The sequence below is a fragment of the Petaurus breviceps genome, unplaced genomic scaffold (assembly GCF_028583685.1).
Source record: "Petaurus breviceps papuanus isolate PSGF00001 unplaced genomic scaffold, PetGlider_PUasm1.0 37, whole genome shotgun sequence".
Lineage (NCBI taxonomy): Eukaryota > Metazoa > Chordata > Mammalia > Diprotodontia > Petauridae > Petaurus > Petaurus breviceps.
Genome location: NW_027186296.1, coordinates 41,641,514 through 41,652,798, shown reverse-complemented (window position 1 = coordinate 41,652,798; position 11,285 = coordinate 41,641,514). Strand labels below are relative to the sequence as shown.

At 46.7% G+C, this 11,285-nt stretch overlaps 1 protein-coding gene across 16 annotated transcripts in view; it reads left to right on the top strand.

Annotated features, from left to right (window-relative positions):
• The first annotated feature begins 495 nt into the window (after nucleotides 1-495).
• TPM1 (tropomyosin 1) overlaps nucleotides 496-11,285 on the top strand; it is a 33,596-nt gene continuing 22,806 nt past the window's right edge. For 2 of the 16 annotated variants that reach the window (XM_069098368.1, XM_069098367.1), the window contains exons 1-2: nucleotides 505-852; nucleotides 2,238-2,363. In XM_069098368.1, the coding sequence (XP_068954469.1) occupies nucleotides 739-852; nucleotides 2,238-2,363 (240 nt within the window). In that variant the 5' untranslated portion in view covers nucleotides 505-738. Of the gene's footprint in view, nucleotides 853-2,237; nucleotides 2,364-6,560; nucleotides 6,848-11,285 lie in introns of those variants that run through there. The other 14 variants (XM_069098379.1, XM_069098371.1, XM_069098370.1 and 11 more) reach the window with 14 other exon arrangements.

Genomic DNA, 11,285 nt, shown 5'->3' with positions numbered 1-11,285 from the left:
GCGGGTGGGGGTTGGTTGTGGGGGGGGCTTTCTTGTTCAGATCGGGGGGGGTGGTAGGCCGCTGAGGCGCCGGGGGATGAGGATAGAGAGGATGGCTGCCCACAGGAAGAGTTCGATCAGATAAGACCTAGTCCGAGTTCGAATTCAAGTTCCCCCCCCCCCACCTCCTCCAGCCTTCCTCCCTGGGCTGGGGACAAGGAAGCCCAGGATCCTCTCTCCTGGGTCCCTTCTCCCTTGGCTCCGGCGAGCGCAGGTTTGGAAATAGGCACACAAACCATAACCCCGCCGCTTCTGCTCCTCCGGGCCCCATATATAGTCATATCCACCGTCAAATGGCAGGCAGCAGCGAATGGACGAGCAGCCCCTGAGGGCGGAGAGAGGAGGGGGGAAGGGGAAGGGATCGGGCGGAGGGAGGGGAAGGGGAAAGGGGGAAGGGAAAAAAAAAACTTTTCCAAAAAAGTATTGGCTGTCTTGAGGAATGCGGTCGCCCCCTTGGGAAAGTACATATCTGAGAGCAGCTGGCGGCTCAGAGCTCCCACTCCGGCTCGGCTGCCTGTCCCAGCACAGACCTGCCTCCTCCTCCTCGTCCTCCTCCTCCTCCTTCAGCCCCAACCCCCGTGGTGCTGCCGCACCTCCTTCTCCTCCTCTTCCTCAGCTGCTCCCCAGCTCGGGCTCAGTCCCCCGCTCCAGCTCCTTCCGTGCGCTTTCCCTGCCCCAGGCCCTCACTATATCGCCACCATGGATGCCATCAAGAAGAAGATGCAGATGCTGAAGCTGGACAAGGAGAATGCCTTGGACCGGGCTGAACAGGCGGAGGCTGACAAGAAGGCAGCGGAGGACCGCAGCAAGCAGGTCTGCAGTTATCCTTCGTTTCCCTCTTCCCCATCATCGCCTCTTCCCCTCCCCTCCGTCCCGACCCCAGTGCCTTCGGTGGCAGCTGCCACAGCCCACCTATTCAGGGACCCGAGTCCTCCTGGCTCCTAAAACCCACACGTCTCGCCCCTCTCGGATCTCAGGGAGTCATGCCGGGATAGTCAGACCTCGAATGGGGAGACAAAAAACGAGCCCGGCACATTTGAGTGAGAACTTCTTGGTTCCTTACTTAAACCCTTCCCTACTACCTCCAACTCTAGTGGTCATTGGAGAACAGTCCAAGTGCTGAAGGAAACTGATGTTCAGCCTTGGAAACACCTTTTTATTTTAAACTGAGGCGCTGGGAATGGTGTAGGGGTGAAACAACCCGAGGGAGAGGGGGTGTTGGGAGAAGAAAGTAGGGCCCTGGACTTTTAAAAGTTCTACTGAACTTAAGCTTTTAAGGTGGGATGAGGTAGTTGAAATTTGCTGGGTTTTTGTTGTACTGGTAACGTCTTGGTTTTTTTTTTTTTTTTTTACCCCCGCAGGTGGGGGGGGGGGGTGTTGCAAATTGTTTCTAAAAGGGAAAAGCAGGATAGAATGGCGGAGACCATTTAATGTTTAGAGAGAAGGGAGTGTTGTGACTGCGAGAGAATTCTCTAGCCATAATTGGGGGGCGGGGGGGGGGTGACCCATTGCCGGAAATGTGATTTTTGGAGAGAACAGATTGTGACCCTACTCCCACAGATCAGAGACCCCTCTAAGCCGGGAGAGAATAGAAAATAACAGAAAACTGTATCTCCCCCCAGTTTGTCTACACACACACAGACACGCACGCACACACATACTCAAACACACACACACAAATACACCATCCCGCTGACCTCCGAATACTCAGACTCCCAGCCCACCCCCATCACGGGCAACGGCACATCAGCCTAAGAGCTGAAGCCAACTCTGTCGCCTGTGTGTGTGTGTCTTTGTGTATCTCTACATTTCCCCCCCTGCCCCCAACCGCACTCCCCGCGCCCGGCGCCCCCAGCTCGAGGAAGACATTTCAGCTAAAGAGAAGCTGCTGCGCGTGGCGGAGGATGAGCGGGACCGGGTGCTGGAGGAGCTGCATAAGGCGGAGGACAGTCTCCTCACCGCAGATGAAACCGCCGCCAAGGTACCGGAGACCGGGCACCCAGCACAGAAGTGTCTAACTCTCTCTCTCTCTCTTTCTCTCTCCCCTTCCCTGTCCCTCTTCCTCTCTTTCTGTCTTTGGCCTTCCTCTGTTTCTGTGCACCCACACCCCTCCCATGCGCGATCACGCTGCCTGCTGCACTACCCCCCTCCCCTCCGTTCCCTGGCCCTCTCCCCCTCCCTCGCGGCCCATCTCCCAGTTGGAGGACGAGCTGGTCTCCCTGCAAAAGAAGCTGAAGGGCACTGAGGATGAGCTGGACAAGTATTCTGAGGCCCTCAAAGACGCCCAAGAGAAATTGGAGCTGGCGGAGAAAAAGGCGACAGATGTAAGTGTCACACACATACCACCACCCCCAGCTGCCCTATCTTTCCCTCAGAGCTTCAGGTCACACCCCTGTGCCCAGCTGTCCAGCACCCCGAGGGTGCCACTGGGTTTGGGGGAAAATGAAAAACACTTTACCGACTTTTGGCCCGGTATCCACACACCCACCGCACCACTGGCATAGCTCACTGGATGCTGCCTCCTACTCTCCAGTGCACATGTTCATTTTATTTCATCATTCTTATCTCTCTCTATTTCTGCCTTTTTGGGGGGAGGGAGGGGAGAATGAGTGTAAAACAAGACAGCTGGAGGCTGCTTCTGAGACATATACAGTCCTGCTAGTGGAAATTATCATAGTTTACAAACTCAGAGAAGGTTTGTGTGCAGAAGAGTGTGCTTTCCTGAACTTTCTTTTATTTTGAGGGTCTAGGGCACAGATCTTTGAAATGTAGGCCTGAGAAAGCCTAAGGCTAATGTTTTACTTTGAAAAAATGAAACGACTCTGCAGCTTTTGATTAGGAAGTCTGCTTCTAGACTTTCTAACCCAGAGACACTTGATGCCAATGATCCAGCCTGAGAAAGCTATAGCCCTCCGCCCAAGGAGCAGCTAGGAAGATGATACTTGCTTGGGTCTGCAGTCTGTAGGAGTTAGATCCAGAAAGTAAGCTGGAAGTTATATATAGCTCAGTGCTTTATATGGTATAGTGTGTGATCTGCACCCCTGCTCCCTCCTTACCCCCAACCCCCCAGCCCCACCTGTCAGCCTTATGACTAGCATCACATAGTCTTCAATGTGTAATGAACAGTTAACATCTCTAAAGCTCAAACAAGTTTGCATTCAAATTCCCCTGGACATTACTGCCCATTCCAGTTCCACATAAGTGATGACCCTTCTTCCTTGTGAAATCTGGCTTTTTAAAAGATTGATGTCGCTTTCACTTAGTTCATTCCCAAGACAGATGCCTAATTAGGAAAGTACATTTTAGGATGTTGATTAATTAAGAAAATACTTAGGATGTTTATAATAATTTCCTGTATTTATGATTGTGGAAAAGTGCTTTTGGAAGTTGACTATTGGCTACAAAAGCAGATTTTCATGTGCTAAAAAATACAAATATAAGACGGTCCATCATGGTAAATCAGAGTTAGGGACTGCTCTAAAATGAAAAGCCTATAATTTTTTTTTTTAACTCAAGGGCTATGCTTTTGCAAATGGGAAATCCTTCTTGGACAAAAGCAAAGTTCTCAACTATGAAAATTGAGGTTCTTGGGAGAGGAGGGGGTTGACTGTCCCAGCTGAATCATAGGAATTAAGCTTTATACTATCCAATTTTAGAAAGAGAACCTGAAAAAGTATGTCTCTGTGACTATATGCATGTAATTCAGATCAGATGTGTTTCTCTGTATATGGCTAAAGGGATGGAGGCATGTCTACCCCCAAATTCTCCAGCAGGACGTTTATTTAGCTTGTTCAAAAGAGCCGCTGATAGATCAAGGGGAGATATTCCTTATAAGGAAAAGAATGTGGAGTATTTGGAAACAGCTCAGCGAGAGTGAAGGCAGGAGAGGGAGAAAAATGCTACTTGAGTTCTTAAGAGGAAAAAAGATAATTGTTGTAACTGCAGTGTGCTGACTGCCATGCCCCTTTATTAAAAAGCCTCATTTAAAGGAGCTGTGGAATGGGGTGGGGCAGGAGTGGAGCAGATGATATTTGAAGTCAGCTGGGGAGTGGGGGGAGAGGAGAAGAGGGGAAAAGTCTCACAGGGATGGCTCCTGAGACTCCTTTAAGTCATTTTATCCCAAGAGAAACTGTTTTCCCTTAAAGTATATTGATTTTATATCCCCAAATCTTTTAATATTGTTTGTAAACTAAATGGAGGGAATTAAAATAGTTTGTCAATAAATGCTAGAATGTTAGCCCTAAAAGGGACCTTGAAAAATTACCCTGTTTAGCACCTCAAACCCCCCCTTTCCCATTTTACAGATGAGATTGAGACCCATATTGTACTTTAACATTAGCAAATCATACATATATTATCTCAATTTTTCCTCTCAACAACCCTATGATGTAGGTAGCATTATTAAACCCATTTACAGATGGGTATACTAAGGGTGAGAGACGTTAAGTGATTTAAACAATGCTACCAAGCTAATTAGAGTAGTGTTAAATTTAAAGTGATTAGCCCACTAGAGAAAATCATCTTAAAACTCAAAGAGACAAACACCCTTAGAGAAAGAAATGAACTATTTAAGTGACATATATCACTTAAAAATCTTTAAAGGGTTCCTTTTCTTCTCTGTATTACCTAGACTCCCCTTCCTTCCCCCAACCCCACAAAGAGTTCACAATGAAGGAGGTCAGAGTACTCTGTGTGAGTTTAGGGGAGGAGCTGGAGCCTTTACAAACAGAGCTGATGAATGGTATGGAACAAAGTGAGAAATGGGGCCTACATGGTGTGAAATTCCCCAGCCCTGTTTCCTTTGTCAGGTTTGCAGAATCTCTCCAGAAACTTTGCTGAAAATGATTTAGGAAATTGGTGGAGTTGCATCTTCCCTCCTCCATCATCCTATGCTCCACTCCACTCATAGTTTTTTGAGCAGTTTTTTCCCCCAGATTTTCTTTCCCTTTCATTACCACACTGCCCTTCCCCTAAAATAGACTTTTTAAAGGACCTCCTAGGAGGGAAGCTTGGGAATTAAATGTTTCTCCCCAAATAGAGGAAAGCATTTCACCCCCAAAATGGAAAGCCTGTAATGTATTATTGTGTAACCTGAAATGTATTCACTTTCAGCTCTTTTTTCTTGTCAGGTCCCTGGGGTGAGTGTCTCTAGTGCTATTCATCTTACAGATGGGTTAGGATTAGAATTGGATGTGTGATTTCATTGGATGAGGGAACTCTACCAATGAAGACCAGCACTTTCTCTACAATGTATAGTCTTAAAGAGTTGCCCAAGGGTCAAAACAACCAGTGTGTGCCAGAGAAAGGACTCAAACCCAGTAGTTTTTGCTGACTCAAAACAGGTCTCTATCCATTATGCCACGATGACTCCCTTTCTCTCTTTTATTGAGAAGGACTTGAACTAGGATCTCAGATCTAGTGTTTTTGCTTTCAAAGTGGTATTTATGTGTAGTGGGAAAAGAGAATCCTGGAAGTTTCACCGTCAGTGCATGGCTTCCATGTTTAAAGTGGTTACTATTGTCTGCTCCTTGACAAACATTTGCTGGCAAATGCCCTGGATTTGAGGTCTATCTAGTCTTGGAGTCAGCAAGACGTGGGATCAAGTGCTGCCTCTGACCCTTACTAGCTGTATGCTCATTTCTCTGAGCCTCAGTTTCCTCATCTGTAAAATGAAAGGGGTTGAATTAGATGGCCACTAAAGTCTTTCAATTCTAAATCCATAATCCTCTGAATTTATCCTCAAAGTAGGTGAAGTTTTCAAATGCCTAGTAGGCCTGCAGGACCAGGGGGAAAGGACAGAGGGGACTCTTGACCTGATCTTCCCTGGATCCCCCTCCTTTTTTAGGAAGAAAGCTCTTCATGTAATTTCCTGACTAAACATTTCATCTTTACCCTCAAGACAAATGCCCTAGCATCCTCTTGGACGATGCGCTTAAAAGTGGCTCTTCCACCCATGGCCACGAGGGGGCGCCCCAGCTCTTCGCAGCCAGGTCCCGTTATCCTTCCCCCTTCCCCGCCCCCCACCATCTTCGACTGGGGTGGGGAGGAAAGGTTAGAGGGCCGCAAAACTTAATTACGGGAGGGTGGGAGGATAAGGTGTGTATTTGGGAGGGGACGCGAACACCATTCCCCCTCTCCCCCCAAAAAACCACACTAACCTTTGTAGCCACTGACCGCTCTCGAGCTACCCTGGGCAGTCCAGGTACCCTTCCCACCCCAACCCCAGCATTTTAGAAAGGTCACCCCCCCACCCCGGGACTTTACGCAGCCCCGAAAATATCTGCATTGTAATCCAGAGCCTCGCGCCCTCCCGGGGCTCAGCCCCTGCCTCCAGGCTCCACCCGCCCCCCGGCCCCGCATCCTGCTGCGCTCCGCGCACCCGCCTGCGGTTGGTTTGTTTGCTCTGCGAACCGCGGCTACTCAGCCTAGCCCGGAGAGGCGGGGGGGACTTCCGGGGCTGAGCCAGGAGGAGGAGAGGGAGAAGGAGAAAGAGAAGGAGAGGAGAGGGGAGCAGCGGGCGGCGGCGGCGCAGGCCAGTGCACAGCCCAGCCCGGGGAGGGACCGCGGGAGCAGCCGCGCCCGTGCCTGGAGGCTCGCGGCCAGTCCCGGCCACTGTCCTCCCATTGCAGCCTCTTCCCGGTCTCTTCCTCCTCCTCCCTCTGCGCCGCCGGTAACCATGGCGGGTATGAGCTCTTTGGAGGCGGTGAGAAGGAAGATCAGGAGCTTGCAGGAGCAGGCTGACTCCGCGGAGGAGCGAGCGGGGAGCCTGCAGCGGGAGCTGGACCAGGAGAGGAAACTGAGGGAAACTGTAAGGGAGCTTGTAGCGTCCTTCCCCCACCCCTGCCCCCAGCCCCGCGTCCCTCCCCTCCTCCCGCAGCCCCCAGGTGCGGCCCTTCACCTCTGCCTGCTCGGGCTCCTGTTGCACTCTCTTTCTCTTTCTGGGGGGCTTCTGGTGGGTGCCCCCCTCCCACCTGTTTCTGTCCCCTCCTCTACCCACGTTGTATATCCGGATTTACATTGCTGTCAGAAGGAGCAGAGTAAGAAAGGCCTAAAAGTAGGGAGCCTAACCCCCCATTCCTCTTCACCCGTCATTCCTCCTATCTTGAAAAGGAAAAAAGGAATGTCTTTTGCAGGGGAGGCAAGAGGGGGGTTTAGAATATTCTGGAAAGGCTTCTTCCAGGGAGCTATCCATTTTTTTCAGGGGTGATCTTCATTCCTACCCCAGTTCAGGACCTCGGTGTCCCCAACCCTTCTCCTCCTCCCCTAATGCTATCTTCTGTATTTTTTTTGGAAGGGGGGGAAGAAAGCAACAGGCATTTGGTCTTTACAAGGGTGATTGATATTTTAGAGGCCTAGTGATGCTAAACCTGTCATCCCTATTGACCCAGAAGTTCTCGGAACCCTATTTCTGGGTGATGTTTGATTAGAGATGGTGTAGCACCCAGTGTTTGGTGGGAAAATTCCCATATGCAGTTCTTTACAGGCCTCCCTTGTGCCCCTTTCTTTCCTCCTCCTCCTCCTCCTCCCCCCCACCCCCATGAAGTCTTCTTATACAGATATCCCATTGTTACCGAAGCTTGATGTGTTGGGTAACTTTAGATGAGTGCCAACATTTACTAGGTGCATTTGCCCCACCACCACCCACTTGAGTGTAATACCAGGCCTCATTCCTTTCTCCCAAGGCAAACATCTCCAGCAAATATGAATAGGATTTCTTAAAGGCACTTAAGGTTGACTGCATCTTGTTGGTTCTGTGTGTTTTGTGGATCAGGAAATTTTTTAAAGTACTTTAGAAATTATTTTTGATGAAAGTGAATGTGACATGCAGCTGTGTTGTATGTGTAGGACTAGTCTGTATCAAGTTCCTTTTAAATAGCTGTGACTATAAACAGAAATTTGCATGGACTAAGTTAACAGAAAAGTACAGCTTGAAGGCTTTTTTGCATTAAAAAGTTAATAATAGAGAAAGCCTAAAAGAATTTACTTTTCAAAAAAAAAAAATCCTCTAACAGAGGTTACCCTGGGTTCTTAAAGGACATGCCTCTGAAGACTAAGCTCTGTCTGGTAGGTACTTCCAAGCTAGAAAAACATTAACTACACAGACCTGACTGGTATAAGAATACCAGCCTTGCTGAATTTAAGGAGCATCATGAGTTGGTTGGATGCCCACCAGCTGACAGATTTTTCTTTGGCCACAGCAACTCATAAAATGGTCTTCTAAAATATGGAACAAGTACCCACACTAAGGAAATTGAGCATCTGTTCAGTTATTAAGGTAAGGGATATCAGACAGGTGGGGTTTTTTTCTTCATTTGGTTAAAAAGATAAAACAGCATAGATCTTCCAGGTATCTGAGTGGTAAATTGCCATCCCTTACTAGGTCTAGTAGTCACCCAAAACCTTGCTACAAGGTGGTCCTTTTCCTGTCGGAGCATTACAACTTTAAGCTTCATAGTACTTGTGCACCAGGATTCCTTTCCTTATGCCTCATACCAGGTAGCCTTGAGCAAAAAGAACTATCACTTTTGCCAATAAATTTGTCTTTAAAGATCCTATTTAAATCTTGTTCACCCATGGATAAATCTTTAAAACTTGATGCAGAGAGAAAATAAACTAAAAACACAGATTGGCATGTGGGGGCGAAAGACTGATCTGCAAACATTACCAGTTGATGTTGAAATCTCTTCCACACTAAAGAGAGAATTCACATTACTATAAGGGAAGCTTCTGTGCTTGCTCTCTTAGCATAGTGATATTTTTTCACTCCATTGGAGAAAGAACTGTATTTTATGAAATGTTATATGTCACCTTGATCTATATTTTTCCATGTTTTGTGCATTTTATTCACAACAGCCCTGTGCCATTTGTTACCAACATACTTTTCACAGATAAGTGTATTTTTTAAAATTTGTGCATAGCTCAATGTGTTTTTAAAAATAGTTTCAAATCTCTTAAAGTCAACAAAGTGTGCAATGTTCTTTCTTTCGGGGTTAAGTAACTTGCTCAAGGTTACACGGCCAGTTATTTCTGGGTGTGGTGCTGAGTATCTGAGCCCGGATTTGATCCAGGTCATCCCGACACTGGAGCCGGTGCTCTTACTCACTGTGCTACCTGGCCGCCCCACAATGTTCATTTAAGAAAGGTTGGTCTGAGGGATGGCCAGGTGGCTCAGCGAGTAAGAGCACGGGCTCCAGTGTTGGGATGACCTGGAGATCAAATCCCAGGCTCAGACACTCAGCACCACACCCAGAAATAACTGGCCGTGTAACCTTGAGCAAGTTACTTAACCCCGATTGCTTAAAAAAAAAAAAAAGAAAGAAAGAAAGGTTGGTCTGGGCAGATGTATTCAAGACTGTGAAGATCATAGGGTTTAGAATTAGACTGAAGCTTTAGGTGTTTCCTTGGATCATTTTATCTACAGCTGATAGGTCATTCAATGACTCAGATCATTTAGGCCAACTTCCAAGGAACCTAGAAAAGGTAAGTCGTTCCACCCCTACCATGTGGTATGGTGGAAAGAACACTGACTTTGTAGTTTTCCAATCAGAACTTGAATTCTAGGGGCAGCCAGGTGGTGCAGTGAATTGAGCTCTGGCCCTGGAGTCAGGAGGACTTGAGTTTAAATCCACCCTCTGACGCTTAACACTTACTAGTGACCTTGGGCAAGTCACTTAACCCCAATTGCCCTGCCCTCCCCCCTCCAAAAAGGATCTTGTCACTGTTAAGTGACCCCCTGGAGCCTAGTTTCCTCATCTGCAAAAGCAGAGTAGGATTAGAAGTTCCTTGCAGATCTACATTTATGATCTATTTTGCATGCAGCTTTTCCCACACCAGCAACAATAGGGCTTAGACCAACAGAACAGTATTTTGGAGACCAAGACCACCCATCTCCAAATGCTCCTTATTTTTGGTTTTCTCTAAAGTTGAAATTTAGTTAGCCAGTTGGAGGTTTTTCCTTGGTGGTCAGGTACAATATATCTTAAACCCTGTATTAATTAGACTCAAGGTAACAAGTGTTTCTCTGGCAACGTAGTGAGCGATAAATATAATGTTTCCTCAGTTATGAGCCATTGCCGAAAATGGTTAACTGACATTGGCTCCAATTGGCTTCAGGGGAAAAAAAAAGAGGTCTACTCCTAGTGTGACTTCTTCATCCTCCCCTGCTTTCATAGAGACTTGGTTTCTCCAATCCCCACCCCTCCAGATGTACAGCCATCCAAGAGCTTGAGGAAGGCAGCTTTACTTGGCATGGTGGTTGACTCCAGATCAGTGGTTCTTAATCTTTTTTGTGTCATAGATTTCTGAAGTTGTCTGAAGCCTACTTACTCTTCAGAATAATGTTTTCAAAAGATTGAAGGAAATGATGATTTCAATTAGAGGTTAGTGAAAATAAAGATTAAAAAAAACACACATACCAACAAGACACAACTTTCCTTACAGAATAGCATTCTACTAATGAGGGTCCACTCAGTAAAATAGCTTCTTCATCAATAATGCTGTGAACCAGAGAGTACACTGCTTCACTATTTTAGATCGTGGGAAGTAGGCAGTTCACTCACATTCCAAACTGTTTCCCCCCCTGGAGTTGGTAAATATTTTTGGTACTCAGACAATCTGAGAGTGAACTTTGTTGGAGCATTTTGCATTCTCAGTATGGCTCTAACTGGAATGTATAATCTCAGTTTCCTTTTTTCATAAATAAGTGGGGCAAAGGCATTACAATGCCTTGTTCTTGTCTCTCCACAATTATACAAATATGTCTCATAAATGAGAGGCTTTGGCACAGTTGGGGAAGGTTGTGTTTATCTGTTATCCATGGGAGTGCCCCTTAATGTCATCAGTGTTTTTTCCCTTTTCCTTACCATATAAGGACAGACGTTTTGCTTGGCTGCAGAGTCATTTGTGCTTTATGCAGCAAGTTGGGTGAAACTTTCCTGGTGTAACTAAACTACACATAAAGTAACTAAGACCTGACCTTTGGTCATCCATCTGTGCTCTAACTTCTCACTCAAGTTAAGGGCTTTCTAGAAGAACTTCAGTCTTATTAGAGGGATGATTTCAGTTTCAACACTGCCTTTCTACAAGTAGATTTTTATGTTTGCCTATAGATAGAATTTTTTTCTAAGTGAATGCTTTTTCCTATTTTTAATTGTTTTTTTTTCATTGGCATGAGTTAAAATATCCTACCTTAAATTAAAACCTAGGTCTTGGTGAATTTTCTTCCTCTTTCCCTTAGAGGATAGATG